Below are 13,556 nucleotides of genomic sequence, written 5' to 3'. Positions count from 1 at the left end.
CCTTCCTCCCCTCCCACCTAGACAGGGTTTCTCTGTGTAGCCCTGGCTGTCCTGGAACTTGCTCTGTAGACATGGCTGGCTTGGAACTCAAGAAATCAACCTGTCTCTGCCTCCTGAGTGCTGGGATCAAAGGCGAGCACCACCATGCCTGACCTTCAACTCCCATTCCTTACATTATTGGCCAGGTCCTTCCAGATAAGCTGTGAGACTACAGCTACTCTGAAAGAATCCACAAAGAGACAAAGCCACAACAATCTACACAAGAGTCAGGGGACACTAACATCTGCAGTAATTATAGGTAGATAAACTGGAATAAAATTACTCAAGGGATTGTCATTGCTTAATTTAAATATGCCTGAACTTCAAATGTCACCTTTTACGTGGCACAGGAAAGTATCTCCTGCTCAAATATACAAGGAGCATATTTTTTTTCTTTCTTTTTTTAAATTACTTATTATATATACATACATACACACACACACACAGCTGTCTTCAGACATACGAGAAGAGGGCATCAGACCCCATTGACCCCATTACAGATGGTTGTGAGCCACCATGTGGTTGTTGAAAATTGAACTCAGGACCTCTGGAAGAGCAGTCAGTGCTCTTAACCACTGAGCCATCTCTCCAGCCCTAAAGACTAGTTTTCTATTTTGTTACCTTAGGCTACTGAGGCACATGCTCCAGTACAACACATATGGACTTTGATTAGAACTACAGACAGGAGTCTAATTACCAATATCATTGTTTGTGGCCCCTCCACCCTCACGTTTGACTTATGTAAATTATTTGGGCCAAAATGTAATAAGTGCCCAAAGACTGCAAAGAATATGTTCCCTCATTCTCTAAGTCTTTTGGATATAGGATCCAGAATATGAAAAATAATTTGGCCATCCTTTAGATATATGCCTGTCTCTCAAATGGAGACCCAGATTGTGGGGGGAGAAGATATATACTTTTCTGTTATATGGGGCTGTGAAATATTAGCTCCCTGGGTAACTGATAAGGATAATTATATTCAGTCACAGAGGGTTGAAAGCCACTCTGAAAAAAGTCAACCTCATTCAAATCAAGATTTAAAAATGATATCCACAGAAAGGAAGAAGAAAAAGAGTCCTGTCCCCACCTAGACAAAAGCCAAATGACACAATAAACACTTTTGGTCTGAGAGTACCAGAAAAGGGCTGCCAGCCCTCATCTGCCCAGACATGGACTTGGTTACTTCACTGACCACCACAACCCACTCTGGGTACTGTCACTGCTGCCTCTGACATTCCTGCCCCAGTACAGCTCTGCTGGAGACTGACACTGCCAGCCAGTTTCTCTGCTGGAGACTGACACTGCCAGCCAGTTTCTCTGCTGGAGACTGACACTGCCAGCCAGTTTCTCTGCTGGAGACTGACACTGCCAGCCAGTTCTAGTTGGTGGGCATATCAATGCTATACTCAGCTTGTTTCTAATGTACAGGATACAAGGAAGACGTGGGGACTCGTGTCTTTATGCATCAGGTAAGAACCCTGGAATGATGTTCACCATCCAGAGATTTCAGTCCACCAATAACAGGGTCTTAGACATCATTGGTCCCAACAAAGTATTAGACCCTCTCCCTGGGACCAACTATACCCTTGAGGGCATGAGCCCACCTTGACTCTGGGAGGATTAAAGGACACAAGGCCTCTGCTTATTCACAGACTAATATAGAATTAGTCTCAGTACCTTCAACATTGTAATTTAACAATCCACCTACAGATGTTAACTGCAGGAGTTTCCCCTTACTATTTAGTACTTCCAGAAGGTACTTGGTTTGCTGGTACCTCAGGAGTAACCCTTGTCTTTCTATCCTCAGTGAAACTTCTGACTTTTACTTACTTGCAATCTATCACCTCAGATATACTATTATTCTAGAGAGGAAGGCTGGAAACACCTGGACTTCCAACAGTGACCCGTGATAGCCAGGGCAGCTCCAATACTTGTGCCTCTCCTAGTAGGCAGGGGTATAGCAGGGTCTGCCAACATGGGAACAGCAGCACTTATTACGGGATCTCAAAATTTCAAATATTTAAGGTAACAAATTGATCAAGACCTGTCAAAATTACAAAACGCCAAAAAACACTGGTATAAAAGTTTGTTTAGGGGCTGGAGAGATGGCTCCGGGGTTAAGAGCACTGACTGCTCTTCCAGAGGTCCTGAGTTCAAATCCCAGCAACCACATGGTGGCTCACAACCATCTGTAATGGGATCTGATACCCTCTTCTGGTGTGTCTGTAGACAGCTACAGTGGACTCATATACATTAAATAAATAAATAAATCTTTTTTTAAAAAAAAAAAAAAAAAAAAGTTTGTTTAACTGTTCCCTCTGGCCTCAGAGAAAAATTAAGAGTCAATGATTTGACTCACAGGAACAACTCTAAAGGGGGGGAATGTTGAGACCTGAGGAGCATATTTTTAAATGACGTATTCTTAATTTATGTGCATTGGTGTTTGCCTGCTTGTATGTCTGTCTATATGAGAGTGGCAGATCCCCTGGGATTGGAGTTACAGACAGTTGTGAGGCTCCATGTGTGTACTGGGAATTAAACTCAGGTCCTCTGGAAGAACAGCCAGTGCTGAGCCATCTCTCTAGCTCCTCAAAGAGCATATTTTAAAATGAGCTTTATTTTATGATTTATCTATTATATAACTTCAGTTCAGCAAACTCTATCCAAAGTCACCCTCCTAAACAAGTTAGAGTTTCTAGAGACAACACACTCTTTAAGTTTATTCTAACGGGGAGTTGACAATGTACCCCTTTCAATGCAGCATTCCAGAGGCAGGCAGATTTCTGTAAGTTCCAGGCCAGCCAGCTCTATATCATGAGTTTCAGGCCAGCTAGAAAACAGCCATCTATAAACAAAAACAGCCAACAAAATAAATAAGAATAAATAAATAAATAAAACCCTCCAAACAAAAAAGTTTTCACTCTAGGTGTTGGGGTACAGTCAGCAGTTGAGCCCACAATAGTTGACACAAGGCTCTGGGTTCAATTCCTAGCAGTATCTCCTAAGCAACTTTACTCTACAGTGAAGTTATAACTACTTCACTGCTTCTGGTTTCTCAGGTTTGCTAATCTAGAGTTCACTTCCATCAGCAGCACTTAGAAGCCTCAAGCAGCACCAGCACCACCATTCCCATAGAGGAGAAACTAAATGGGTTCTGTGAGGTCAGTGGAAGTAAAAGTTGAAAACACATGATTTATTCTTCTATAATGGATATTTACCTAGAACAACAGTTACAAAAATGACCCTGAAGACGAAAATTAATAAAATAGAATATTAGATTTACAGTTGTTCAGAAAGTTCTTTATATCAAGAGGAAAAACAAATGAATACAGTTTTTTTCCTATGTATCAGCAATACTCAGTAAGAGACATGTTACAGGGACTCTTGTCACTACATAGATTGTGAACTGAGAATATTCTGGAAAATATAAGTAATTTTCTTTCCTTACTACATGCTACTGAAGACTTTTAATCTTTTACTTGTGATCTTACTACCCAGTTCATCCAGACTGTCTTTGAACTCAATACCCTCCTACCTCACCCAGTCTTCCAAACATTGTGACCACACATGTGCCCTCCCTGGCTTTCTTTCCCTGTGATTCTCACTAAGCAGTTTGTGTCTCTACAATTTACAAGATTAAAGAAGCAAAGTCGGGGAGGGGATTACAAACATACAACACACATCCCTCTTTCATACAAAGAAAACAGTGTTATGTAAAACAGGCTATTACTAAGGCTTATCAGGATTCCCGAGGACAACTTCAGAAGAATGGAAAGAACACTTAGGAACTCAAGTCTAGCTCAGGATTGGCTTTGCCTACTTTAGAAGTCCTCAGGCCAGCCAATCACAGATTGTTTCTAGGTCCTAAGGTTCCCCTCTATTAAGTTAGAAGGTGCTACTGTGCATTCCGAAGACATAACTACAATTTGAAATGCTGGCTTCAGTAAATAATAAGGATTCTTACTAACTGTAAGCAAAGGTAGGCTACTTTTAATGATTAGTCAATTATAGTTGATTAATTTTTAATTTATGTGCATTGGTGTTCTGCTAGAACAAAAACTTGCATGTCTTCTGTACTTGGGAATTCTCAGCTGATAACGATGACTGAGAAAGGTCAGACTTAAACTCTTACACGCATTGCTATGCTCATCTTCCAGTCACTTACTTATTAACTAAGGTGACTAATTTCAGGCCACTCCTGGCTGGCTTTCTTGTGTTCAAAAGTAGGGCAAAAACCATCATCATAAATATGGGTAATAATACATTCAGAATAATAAAAAAACTTGAAATACTTCAAAGTAACTTATTCTACAGTTACATATTTCTAACTCTGAGCAAAAAGTGATTTTTGCATGTACCATCTTCAGTAGACACTATGACAGTCATATGAAATACAGCGAGTCCTTTTATCAACACAATCTAGAGCAGCTCTGAATGCTGGGTAACTTGCCAATCATTACTCAGTAAGCGCTGGAGCCCAGACTTTAATCCGGGTTGTCTGATTTAAAAATAAGTGATCTTTCCAGGTATAGTGGCCTTTAATCTCAGTACTCAAGAGGCAGAGGCAAGTGGATCTCTTATGAGTTTGAGGCTACCCAGAGCTATATAATAAGACCCTGTCTCAAAAATAAAATGAATTGTAATGATCTTTAAAATCCTAAAATGTGGTGATTTGAGCCAACATTAAGAAACTGTTGGAAAAGTAAAAAACTATAAAAAACAAACAAGCAAAAAGACCAAACAAACCAGGAATAACACAAAAAAAAAACAGCAGATAAGAAAGAATTTAGCTGGGTGTGGTGGAGTGTGCCTTTAATCCCAGCAATTAGGAAGCAGAGGCAGGAGGTTCTTTGTGAGTTCCAAGCTAGCCAGGTCTACTACATAGTGAGTTCCAGGCCAGTCAGAGCTACAGAATAAAATCCTGTTTGAAATAAATAAGTAAATAAAATAGAAAAAAGAAAAGAACTTAGCAGTTATGTAATAGGTAAGTAAACTAACCAGTTTTTAAATTAATGCTATATCAAACTTACAATTCAAAAATGTGTCACCTCACTTCAAAGTGTACCCTGGGATCTTTAATCCTAGAACTCTTTGTGAATTCAAAGCCAGCCTGGTCTACAGAGCAAGTTCCAGAACAGCCAGCGCTACAAAGAAACCCTATCTCAAAAACCAAACCAAACCAAACCAAAAAAAGAACAAGTGTAAAACAGTTCAAGAACTCAAAACTAAAAACAATATGAAAACAAACAGATTTAAACTAGCTGTAGGTAAATTGGTAAACAGCATCAAACCATTTGCCAGAGTAGTTCAGATATGTGGCTATATGTATATATTCTTCTGGAATGTGTGCCTCAGGGATTTAACTGTATTGTTAAATGTATCCAAGAAGAATAAACCCCTTAAAAAATCATCTGTGTTTTAGATAACATAGGCAAATGAGTTAAAAAGAAGAAATTATCACTTTAGAATCACTTTGCATCTATTCGAACTGGTCATGTGTCTGGTATACCAGCATCTTTCTCCCAAAGGTCAACAAAAAACATAACCTTGAATACAAAAATAACTGCCTATTAAATAAGCTTCTCCCCTAAAATCAGACCCAATGATAACACAATTCTTAGACAGTAACAGTTGGAATATAGCTGGACCCAGCACTTGGGAGGCAGAGGCAGGTGGACCTGAGTTCAAGACAGCCTGGTCTACAAGGTCTTAAAGACAGCAAGTTCCAGCCGGGCGGTGGTGGCGCACGCCTTTAATCCCAGCACTTGGGAGGCAGAGGCAGGCGGATTTCTGAGTTCGAGGCCAGCCTGGTCTACAGAGTGAGTTCCAGGACAGCCCGGGCTATACAGAGAAACCTTGTCTCGAAAAACCAAAAAAAAAAAAAAAAGACAGCAAGTTCCAGAACAGACAGGGCTACACAGAGAAATCCCATCTCAAAAACTGAAATAAGACAGTTGGAATATTAAATTCTTCATTATGCCAAGAAAAATACAGTTTTTCTGCCAAGAGAAAAACTTCTGTCAACAAAATGTCTCACAAGCATCAAGAAAAAACTGAAAGATAAGAAATGACATTGCTAATATACACATACAGCGCCAATCTATGCATTATTTGATTTTTTGATGGAGTAGAAGAAAAGCAAAAGATGGCTACGTAAAATCAACTGGAGGTCATAAGCAACCCATTGCTGCCCAATCCAAGACCATACATTGAAACTGTAAAGACTTTTAAGTCCCTGTCTTGTTGCAAGTACTTCCACTGCGGTGAAATGAAAATGTTGGGGACCAGGGGTTTGGAAAAAGCAGAGAGCCCTCTTTTTTTATGACAGTCGGAGGAAGAGCCGAGTGGGTCCACACCAAGAACTCTGAGAGCTAAAGGCCCCTTCCTTTGACTACTCTGCACTGTCAGGACACCCGAATGCCTTCGTTTCATGGAGATACACTTAGCATACTGCGCTAGTGTTGGAGAGGAGAAAGACCCCATTGAAAGGTCCTGAGAATCAGCTCGGTCATCAGCAGCGAAAACCTTCTTCATTTAACTCAAGGCTCTGGACAGCCTGAGAGTAGGGTTCTCTGTAAAAGCCAAAGACGGCTACAAGTCTGGAACGAACGGTCGCGAGTGTCTGTTCAATGTCCCAGTAACCAACCGCGGAGAGATGTCCCATATAACCTGGCTACCGCCAGCTGACACAGCCAGTCAGCAGTGACCTGAGACATCTCAAGTGGAAACCAGCGTGTTCTGTGTCTGCATCACCCAAGTGCGAGAGCCACAGAAGAGGCCGAGCTGTGGAAAACCTCGGCTTGGGACCCCGACTCCCCGCTTTCGCTCACCTACCCGCTCAGACCCTGGCTTCTTCGGATCTCAGGATCCTGGAAGCGGCTCACAACACCGACTCTCACACCCGCCGCTGGGCTCCAGCCAACCGGAACTCGCTCGCGTCACTTCCGGTCCGGCTCCTCTAAGGAGCCCGCCTCCAAAAAGAGAAACGTTCCACCCTCCTTTTGGCAACTGGGAGGATCCTCGCGGGATTTCAGTTCGGCTTTATCAGTTCGGGCTCTGTGGGTGTGACAAGAAGGATGGCTGCGCTTCGTAGTTTCTGATCCGGAACTAGTTTTTCAGAAAACCCGGAAGGAGTAGGTGGCGCGCGCGAAGCGTGTTCCTTGTTGGGGAGTGGAGAGCTACGAGGTGAGCGAGAAGTGCTCCAGGTAAGTCTCGACTTCTTCTAGGACAATGGAGAGGAGTATAGTTCTTTCTGTCTCTACTGAAAAGTATCCTACCATCTTATCCCACAGTCTGCCTCCTTTTAGATACTTCATAAATTGTCTTCCGCCCAGCGGCCGCTGGATGCCTCGCCTAGTCTGCAAACCTTTGGAAGAAGAAACCAATATAGAGCCCAGGATTTTAGTCTCTAGCAACGCCTCCTCTTATAGGTGGTGGCATTGAAACACTGCCCTAGCGGGAAAAAATGGAGAACAGGACTCACACTATAAATATTAAATATCCGTTTTCGAGTTGTTGAGCCCAGCTGGGAAATAGAATTCTAAAGACGGATTCAAAAGTATTTTTATATTTTGGTATTTCGGTGCGTGCACGTTGTGCATGATGGACAAACGCTCTACCATACAGCTGTCATTAGTTCCATAGATTCGAGGTGAAAGACCACTGACTCAAATCATGGCCAAATTAATTAAAGCAAACTTTTTTTTAAAATTCATGGACAGGGACTGTTTCTCCCCAAGGGTAGTGTTCAAGAGATCAGCATTGGACATGGGAAAGATAAGGATTCTTGTAATTCAAGAGTAGAGGGTTTCTAAACGGGGGACTTGGCAGGCATACAGGCAGTGTTACAGCAGTGGAAACATAAACATAATAAGTTGGTCGTTACAAACCCCTGAAATAAGAAGACATGATTGCAAGGTGGTCAATAATAGCCTTTGGAAACAAAGGCATAGTTGTTTCCTAGGTCTTCTTCGTCTTCTCTCTCTCCACCAACTGCCCTCTAGCTGGGAAGCAAGAGTGCTAACAATGAGCGGTCGCTCAAGGCCTGTGTCTTCCCAGTCGTCTAGGAATCTTGCTGGAAACCCCATGACCTAAGCCCCTTGTGCAATTCTAGTGACTTTTTTATTGGCAGATTATAATGTCCAAAAAAAAAAATGAGGAGAGAGTGAAAAAAAAATGTTTCTTGGCTGTTACCCTTTAAGATGATACTTAAGAACCCCCAAAATGAGCTACAAGGCTAATGCTAAGACAGTTGTGACCCTCTCTTGAGGAAGCTAGGCCCATGCTTGGGAATGTCTTGCTTTCTGAGACTCTTTCTTGAGCCCATGCTTGGTTATATCTTAGGGGAAGAAGTTCAGTTTATCTGTCTTTCTGAGTGTCTCATTTTTTTCCTAACCCCCCAAGTCTATATTTAATAAAATCCCAACTGCTTCCTGAAATTCTTTTTTATGTGTGTGTGTGTGTGTGTTGAAACCACAAATCCTAATTTTGCTTGCATTGTGGTACCTAAAACATTAAAGGAACTCCTGAGAATGACAATGTCTCTATTTCCTTACAGTTGACAGCCTGACAGACTTTATTGCCTTTTAACTTCAGCTAGAAGCAGGAATTCATCTTTGTTTAGAGAGCACAATCTTCAGAGATGGATAGATGGTTGGTTGGTTGGTTGGTTGGTTGGTTGGTTGGTTAGAGAAACTGGAGAAGAGCTAATAGACCAGTGCTGTCCCAGAGTGGTTTCATTCCCTACCCTTCTTTGGGGCAGAGTTACTTTCTTGTAGTTCATACCTGGCCCCAAATACACGAGACTATTACAAAGATGCATTAGTATTTGGGGCCTTATCTGTACAGTTGTACATTTAAGGTATGATTAGGGCAAAATACTACACAGTTCTGTTAGATTCAGTCTTCTTCATTCACCTTAATAGCTATTCCAAACCTTTGTTATATTTTCATATCTGATGTTTCATTTTTCATTAAGAAAATAAGAGGCATCAGTTTTTAGTTTCTGCTCCAAACACTAAAGATATATTCTAGCTAAGTTGTGTGCATTTTCTTTATAGACACATTTCTGTATCTCTTTCTCTCTGATTTTCCTAGCTAATCTAATAGAAAAGTCAGGCTTTTATCTACTCATTTGGATCTATTTCAGCCCTCTGAAAGGTCTACACCTCTAACCAAGTCTAATCCAGACAACCATCATTTGATGCTTTCTCTTTTTCAGGAGCTTGGTGCATTGTCACTATCTTTCTTAGAACTCCAGCACATCAACCCTGTATGGGCTGGTATCTCTGGAAATATTCATACTTTAAATAATCCTACATCCAGATCAGAGTCTTTGTACTATAAAATGACCTCTCATTTTGAGAGCTAATATTTACATCATATAATCATATGAATAATCAAAGCACATATACCGACTCTTACATGCTTTAATTACTAATTCACTTGTGTTTAAATAGATAGCTGAACCATCTAAAGTTTCTACTATAAACTTTGTCCTGGTTTTGAACTTTATAGTTCATGTGCCTACCTGATCTATAAATGAGTTTTATGGTATTTATCTGTATAGTGACTAAGAACTGTAATTGAAGAGTTGCTAGAGTATTTGTCTAGCATGCAAAATGCTGGGCTTGATTCCCAGCATCACATGTGCCTGGGAAGTGGAGGCAGGAAGATAAGCAATTTGGTCAGCTTTGGTTTCCTGGGGAGTTCAAAGCTAGCCTGGCCTATGTTAGGCCCACTTTCAAAAACCACCATAACAACAAACAAACAAACAAAACAGCCAGTTGTGGTGGGACATGCCTGTAGCCTCAGTACCAGGGAGGCCCCGGGGCTAAGGCAAAGAATTATATGAAGCCAGCCTGGTTTACATAATGTCTCATAAAGAAAAAAGCCCTGGACTTAAGCTTAACTCAGAATATTTTTCAGACCAAGTACTATAGGACTACAATCTAGTGGAGGATTAATGTTCTATCCAATACACTTATCAATAAATTTTAGTTGCTCCAGCAGCCTCATGCTAGGCTTGTGATCCCAGATACTTGAGAAAGAAATGTAGAAAGATGACAGATTCAAAGCTAGCCTGGGCAACTTACTGAGACCTTTTTTCAAAATAAAAGGTAAAAAGAAAGCTGGACTTGATGGTAGAAAACTTGCTTAGCCTGGGTGAGGTTCTGGATCAATCCCCATTGCCTCTACAAAATTTACTTCTGTAATGTAAAGTGCCTAGTTATCTGGTGGTCCCTATGTTGGGCAAAAGCTCCTCTACTTGCTGGAATCCCATCTTGACTCAACTGTTTGCACTTTAGTTGCTTGTTCTGGAAATAGATAAGGATATATTACTCCAACAACATGGTAAGAGGCTGAGACAGGAGATGAGGTCACACAGAGACAAGGTCAGGTTGTGCTATAGAGTAAGACACCTCACAAAAAAAAAAAAAAATCAAAGAACAAAGCAAAATTTTAAAAAACCAGAATGGTATAATTTAAAAGTATGAATATCTCCAGGTACTAGTGGTGCATGCCTTTATTCCTAACTCTGGAGGTAGATGGATCTCTGAGTTTGAGGCCAGCCTGGTCTATACCGAGAGTACCAGGACAGCCAGGGCTACAAAGACAAACCTTATCTGGCAAAATTATTTTTAAAAAATTTACATTTGATAGTGTGAATGCCATGATGTGTGATTTTTGGTTTCTTCTTTTTTGTTTTTCTGACAGGGTTTTTCCGTGTAGCCCTGGCTGTCCTGGAACTCACTCTGTAGACCAGGCTCACCTTGAACTCAGAAATCCACTCGACTGCTGGGATTAACTGTGTGTCCCTGGTGTGAGTTATATTTTAAGAAATAATTTATACTGCTATACAATCCTCAAGTGAAACTCTTTGGTTAATTTATAATCAATCTGTAATAATACTTGGCATATATTAACATGTCTTTATGAATAATAAAAGGGAAATTTTTGATAAGCGTTTCCATCCATTCCACTTAGGTTGTATATGGCTTAGTTCCCAGGGTGTAAAAATGGTGGCTTCACGCATACAAACGCTTGAACACTACACTACAGAAAGAAACTGATGACATACAGGGATCCAAGCCAGGCTTGTTGCTCATTCCTGTAATCCCAGCATTGGAAGATTGAGGCCAGAGGACTGTGTAAGGTCAAGGCCTGTCTGGGTTGCAGGGCATGGTGGACTATAGAGTAGAGCCTTGTCAAGGGAGGGAAGGGGAGAAATGTCTACAGGATAGTTACACTTCTAAAAACCCCAACTGAATTTAAGAATCCTACTTCAAATACTTTTGTTCAGATATAACATGAAGTTGGCTTAGGACCTTGGATAAATTTCGCATCCATGTTAATTTCTAATGGTGCAACTTTGCCTACAGCATCTTGACTTATGGCCTAGTGTACCTTCTGCAGGTTTACTGTGAAATGAGAACCACATTGTACTGTCTCCACCGAGAACCACTGTATTATGAAGACACAGATCTGCACTGCTTTCCAGAAAGAAGCAGAATGTTACTTCTTATTGCTTTTAGATGCTTTTAGGCATATTTTCCAAGCCATTATTTCCTTTATTCCACATGATTTAAGACTGAATGGTATAGTGAGTGGGTTTTTAACTGAAGAGATTTTGCTGACTGTTCAAAATGAACAAAACTATTTCGTCTGGGTCTTTGAACCAACTAGTACTTGGGGATGGATGAAAACAGGGTCCATGCATAAGATCCAGAATGCATCTTGCCTTTCCTCTACATGATTTAGTTTGGTTCTAAAATACTGCTTGCTGCTTGTGGGTGGCTTATCCGAATAGGTGAAACTTCAGTTCTAGATAATACCTTTTTTCTTTTCCCTTAAGATGCTCTCCAAGTTCTTGACTATGGAGTATTTGGTTCATCCTGGTACACTCAGCTTGGCTGCTGGAGTTGCTTGTGGCATGTGCCTGGGCTGGGGCCTCCGGAGCCACCGTGGGATGTTCCCCCAGAACTCAGCAAGTGAGATAAACAGAGACACAGAGACGGGAACCGAAGCAAGCATCTTGGGAGAGAGTGGGGAATACAAACTGATTCTTGTGGTTCGAACTGACTTAAAGATGGGGAAAGGGAAGGTCGCTGCCCAGTGTTCTCATGCTGCTGTTTCTGCCTACAAGCAGACTCAAAGGAGAAACCCTCAAGTGCTCAAAGAGTGGGAGTACTGTGGCCAGCCCAAAGTGGTGGTCAAAGCTCCAGATGAAGACACGCTCATTCAATTACTCACCCATGCAAAAACCTTGGGACTGACTGTAAGTTTAATCCAAGATGCTGGACGTACTCAGATTGAACCAGGCTCTCGAACTGTCCTGGGCATTGGGCCAGGACCAGTAGAGCTAATTGATGAGGTCACTGGCCATCTAAAACTCTACTAGATGCCCTTCTGCTCGATGGTGATTTTGTCGGAAGACTGTGAGCCTGTCAGTAACAATAAATGCTCAATTCTCCCCACTTTAAGATCTGGTCCCATGTTCCTCTGTCATGTACTGGACTATTAGTATCTTGAGCTCAAATTACTACTGAAGGAGTAGAGAGATGCCTCAGTGATTAAGGGCACTTGTTCTTCTTGCAAAGGATGCTGGTTCAGTTTCTAGTATCTAGTATCTGGATGTCAGTTTACAACCATCCAGTTCCAGGGAATCTTAACCCTTTCAATCACCAGGCATACACAGTGTACATATACATCCAGGCAAACCCGCATAAATCCAAAGAATACATAAATACAAAGTTTATTCTCTAAATGCTCCTGCAGATAGGGTCTGAAACAGATTGGAAGTGAGATGACGCTGGGTGAGAGGGAAACTACATTTCCCATGTATAGTTAGGCCCCTGTGTGTGGATTAATCTCAAACCATGCTGTTGTCCCTTGCCTTTTTGAGGACCTGGTTCAAGCTACTCTTTGAATGACTGATAACCTCTTTTTATTATTAACAGACCACTGCATAGACCCACTGTACAATTTTGATTTAGATTTTATTTAACTAGCTGGATGTTTTTGAAGTGGTCTCTGGTTAATCTTGAACTTGTGGTATTTCTCCTGCCTTGACCTCCTACCTGCTGGGATTGAAGGAATGAGCCATCATACCCAGCTACTCTCTAAATTTAGTTCTACTTCAAAGTTGAAATTTTATGATGTATGTAGCATTTTGATTTCTCCTGACCCAATTGGGCTAAGATACTTCAAAGTGGTTCTAATTCATAAACTATGAAAATTTCTGTACTTCAACAGTGAAACCAATGAGTTTGTGAACTTTATGGATTTTCAAAGTGGATATGTGAAAATTTATGGGAAATAAAGGACTGTAGTTGTACCCAGCCAGTTTCTCCTGGAAATTTTAGGAATTAAGTAATTTTATTACTTAAGGGTACTTTTCTTACTGTATCCCTGAGCCTGGAACTCAGTATGGAACAGGCTGATGTAAACTCAGAGAGAGGTACTCCTACCTCTGCCTTGCAGTGCTGGGATAAAAAACATGCACTAGCATGCCTGCA

General features: G+C 41.2%; 2 protein-coding genes across 4 annotated transcripts in view; one reads left to right on the top strand and one right to left on the bottom strand.

The window, feature by feature from the left end:
- Vmp1 (vacuole membrane protein 1) overlaps positions 1 to 7,010 on the bottom strand; it is a 101,884-nt gene extending 94,874 nt beyond the window's left edge. The window contains exon 1 of one of the 2 annotated variants that reach the window (XM_034506078.2): positions 6,874 to 7,010. The gene's annotated coding sequence lies outside the window, so the exon portion shown is untranslated. Of the gene's footprint in view, positions 1 to 6,869 lie in introns of both variants that reach the window. The other variant, XM_076936089.1, reaches the window with a different exon arrangement.
- A 93-nt stretch (positions 7,011 to 7,103) lies between these two features.
- On the top strand, positions 7,104 to 12,521 carry Ptrh2 (peptidyl-tRNA hydrolase 2). 2 transcript variants are annotated; one of them, XM_034505455.2, is made up of 3 exons: positions 7,104 to 7,244; positions 10,756 to 10,861; positions 11,894 to 12,521. In XM_034505455.2, exon 3 carries the CDS (start codon positions 11,894 to 11,896, stop codon positions 12,437 to 12,439), a length of 546 nt encoding a protein of 181 aa, XP_034361346.1. In that variant the 5' UTR covers positions 7,104 to 7,244; positions 10,756 to 10,861; the 3' UTR covers positions 12,440 to 12,521. The 2 variants fall into 2 exon arrangements, with proteins under 2 accessions (XP_034361346.1, XP_034361347.1); XM_034505456.2 differs by lacking the exon at positions 10,756 to 10,861.
- The last annotated feature ends 1,035 nt before the right edge of the window (positions 12,522 to 13,556 follow it).

This window comes from Arvicanthis niloticus, chromosome 6 (assembly GCF_011762505.2).
Source record: "Arvicanthis niloticus isolate mArvNil1 chromosome 6, mArvNil1.pat.X, whole genome shotgun sequence".
NCBI lineage: Eukaryota > Metazoa > Chordata > Mammalia > Rodentia > Muridae > Arvicanthis > Arvicanthis niloticus.
This window is presented reverse-complemented; position numbering and strand designations above follow the sequence as displayed.

Bases quoted from the DNA above. Each gene is read 5' to 3' on its own strand.
- Ptrh2 (XM_034505456.2), top strand. From the start codon at position 11,894: ATGCTCTCCAAGTTCTTGACTATGGAGTATTTGGTTCATCCTGGTACA.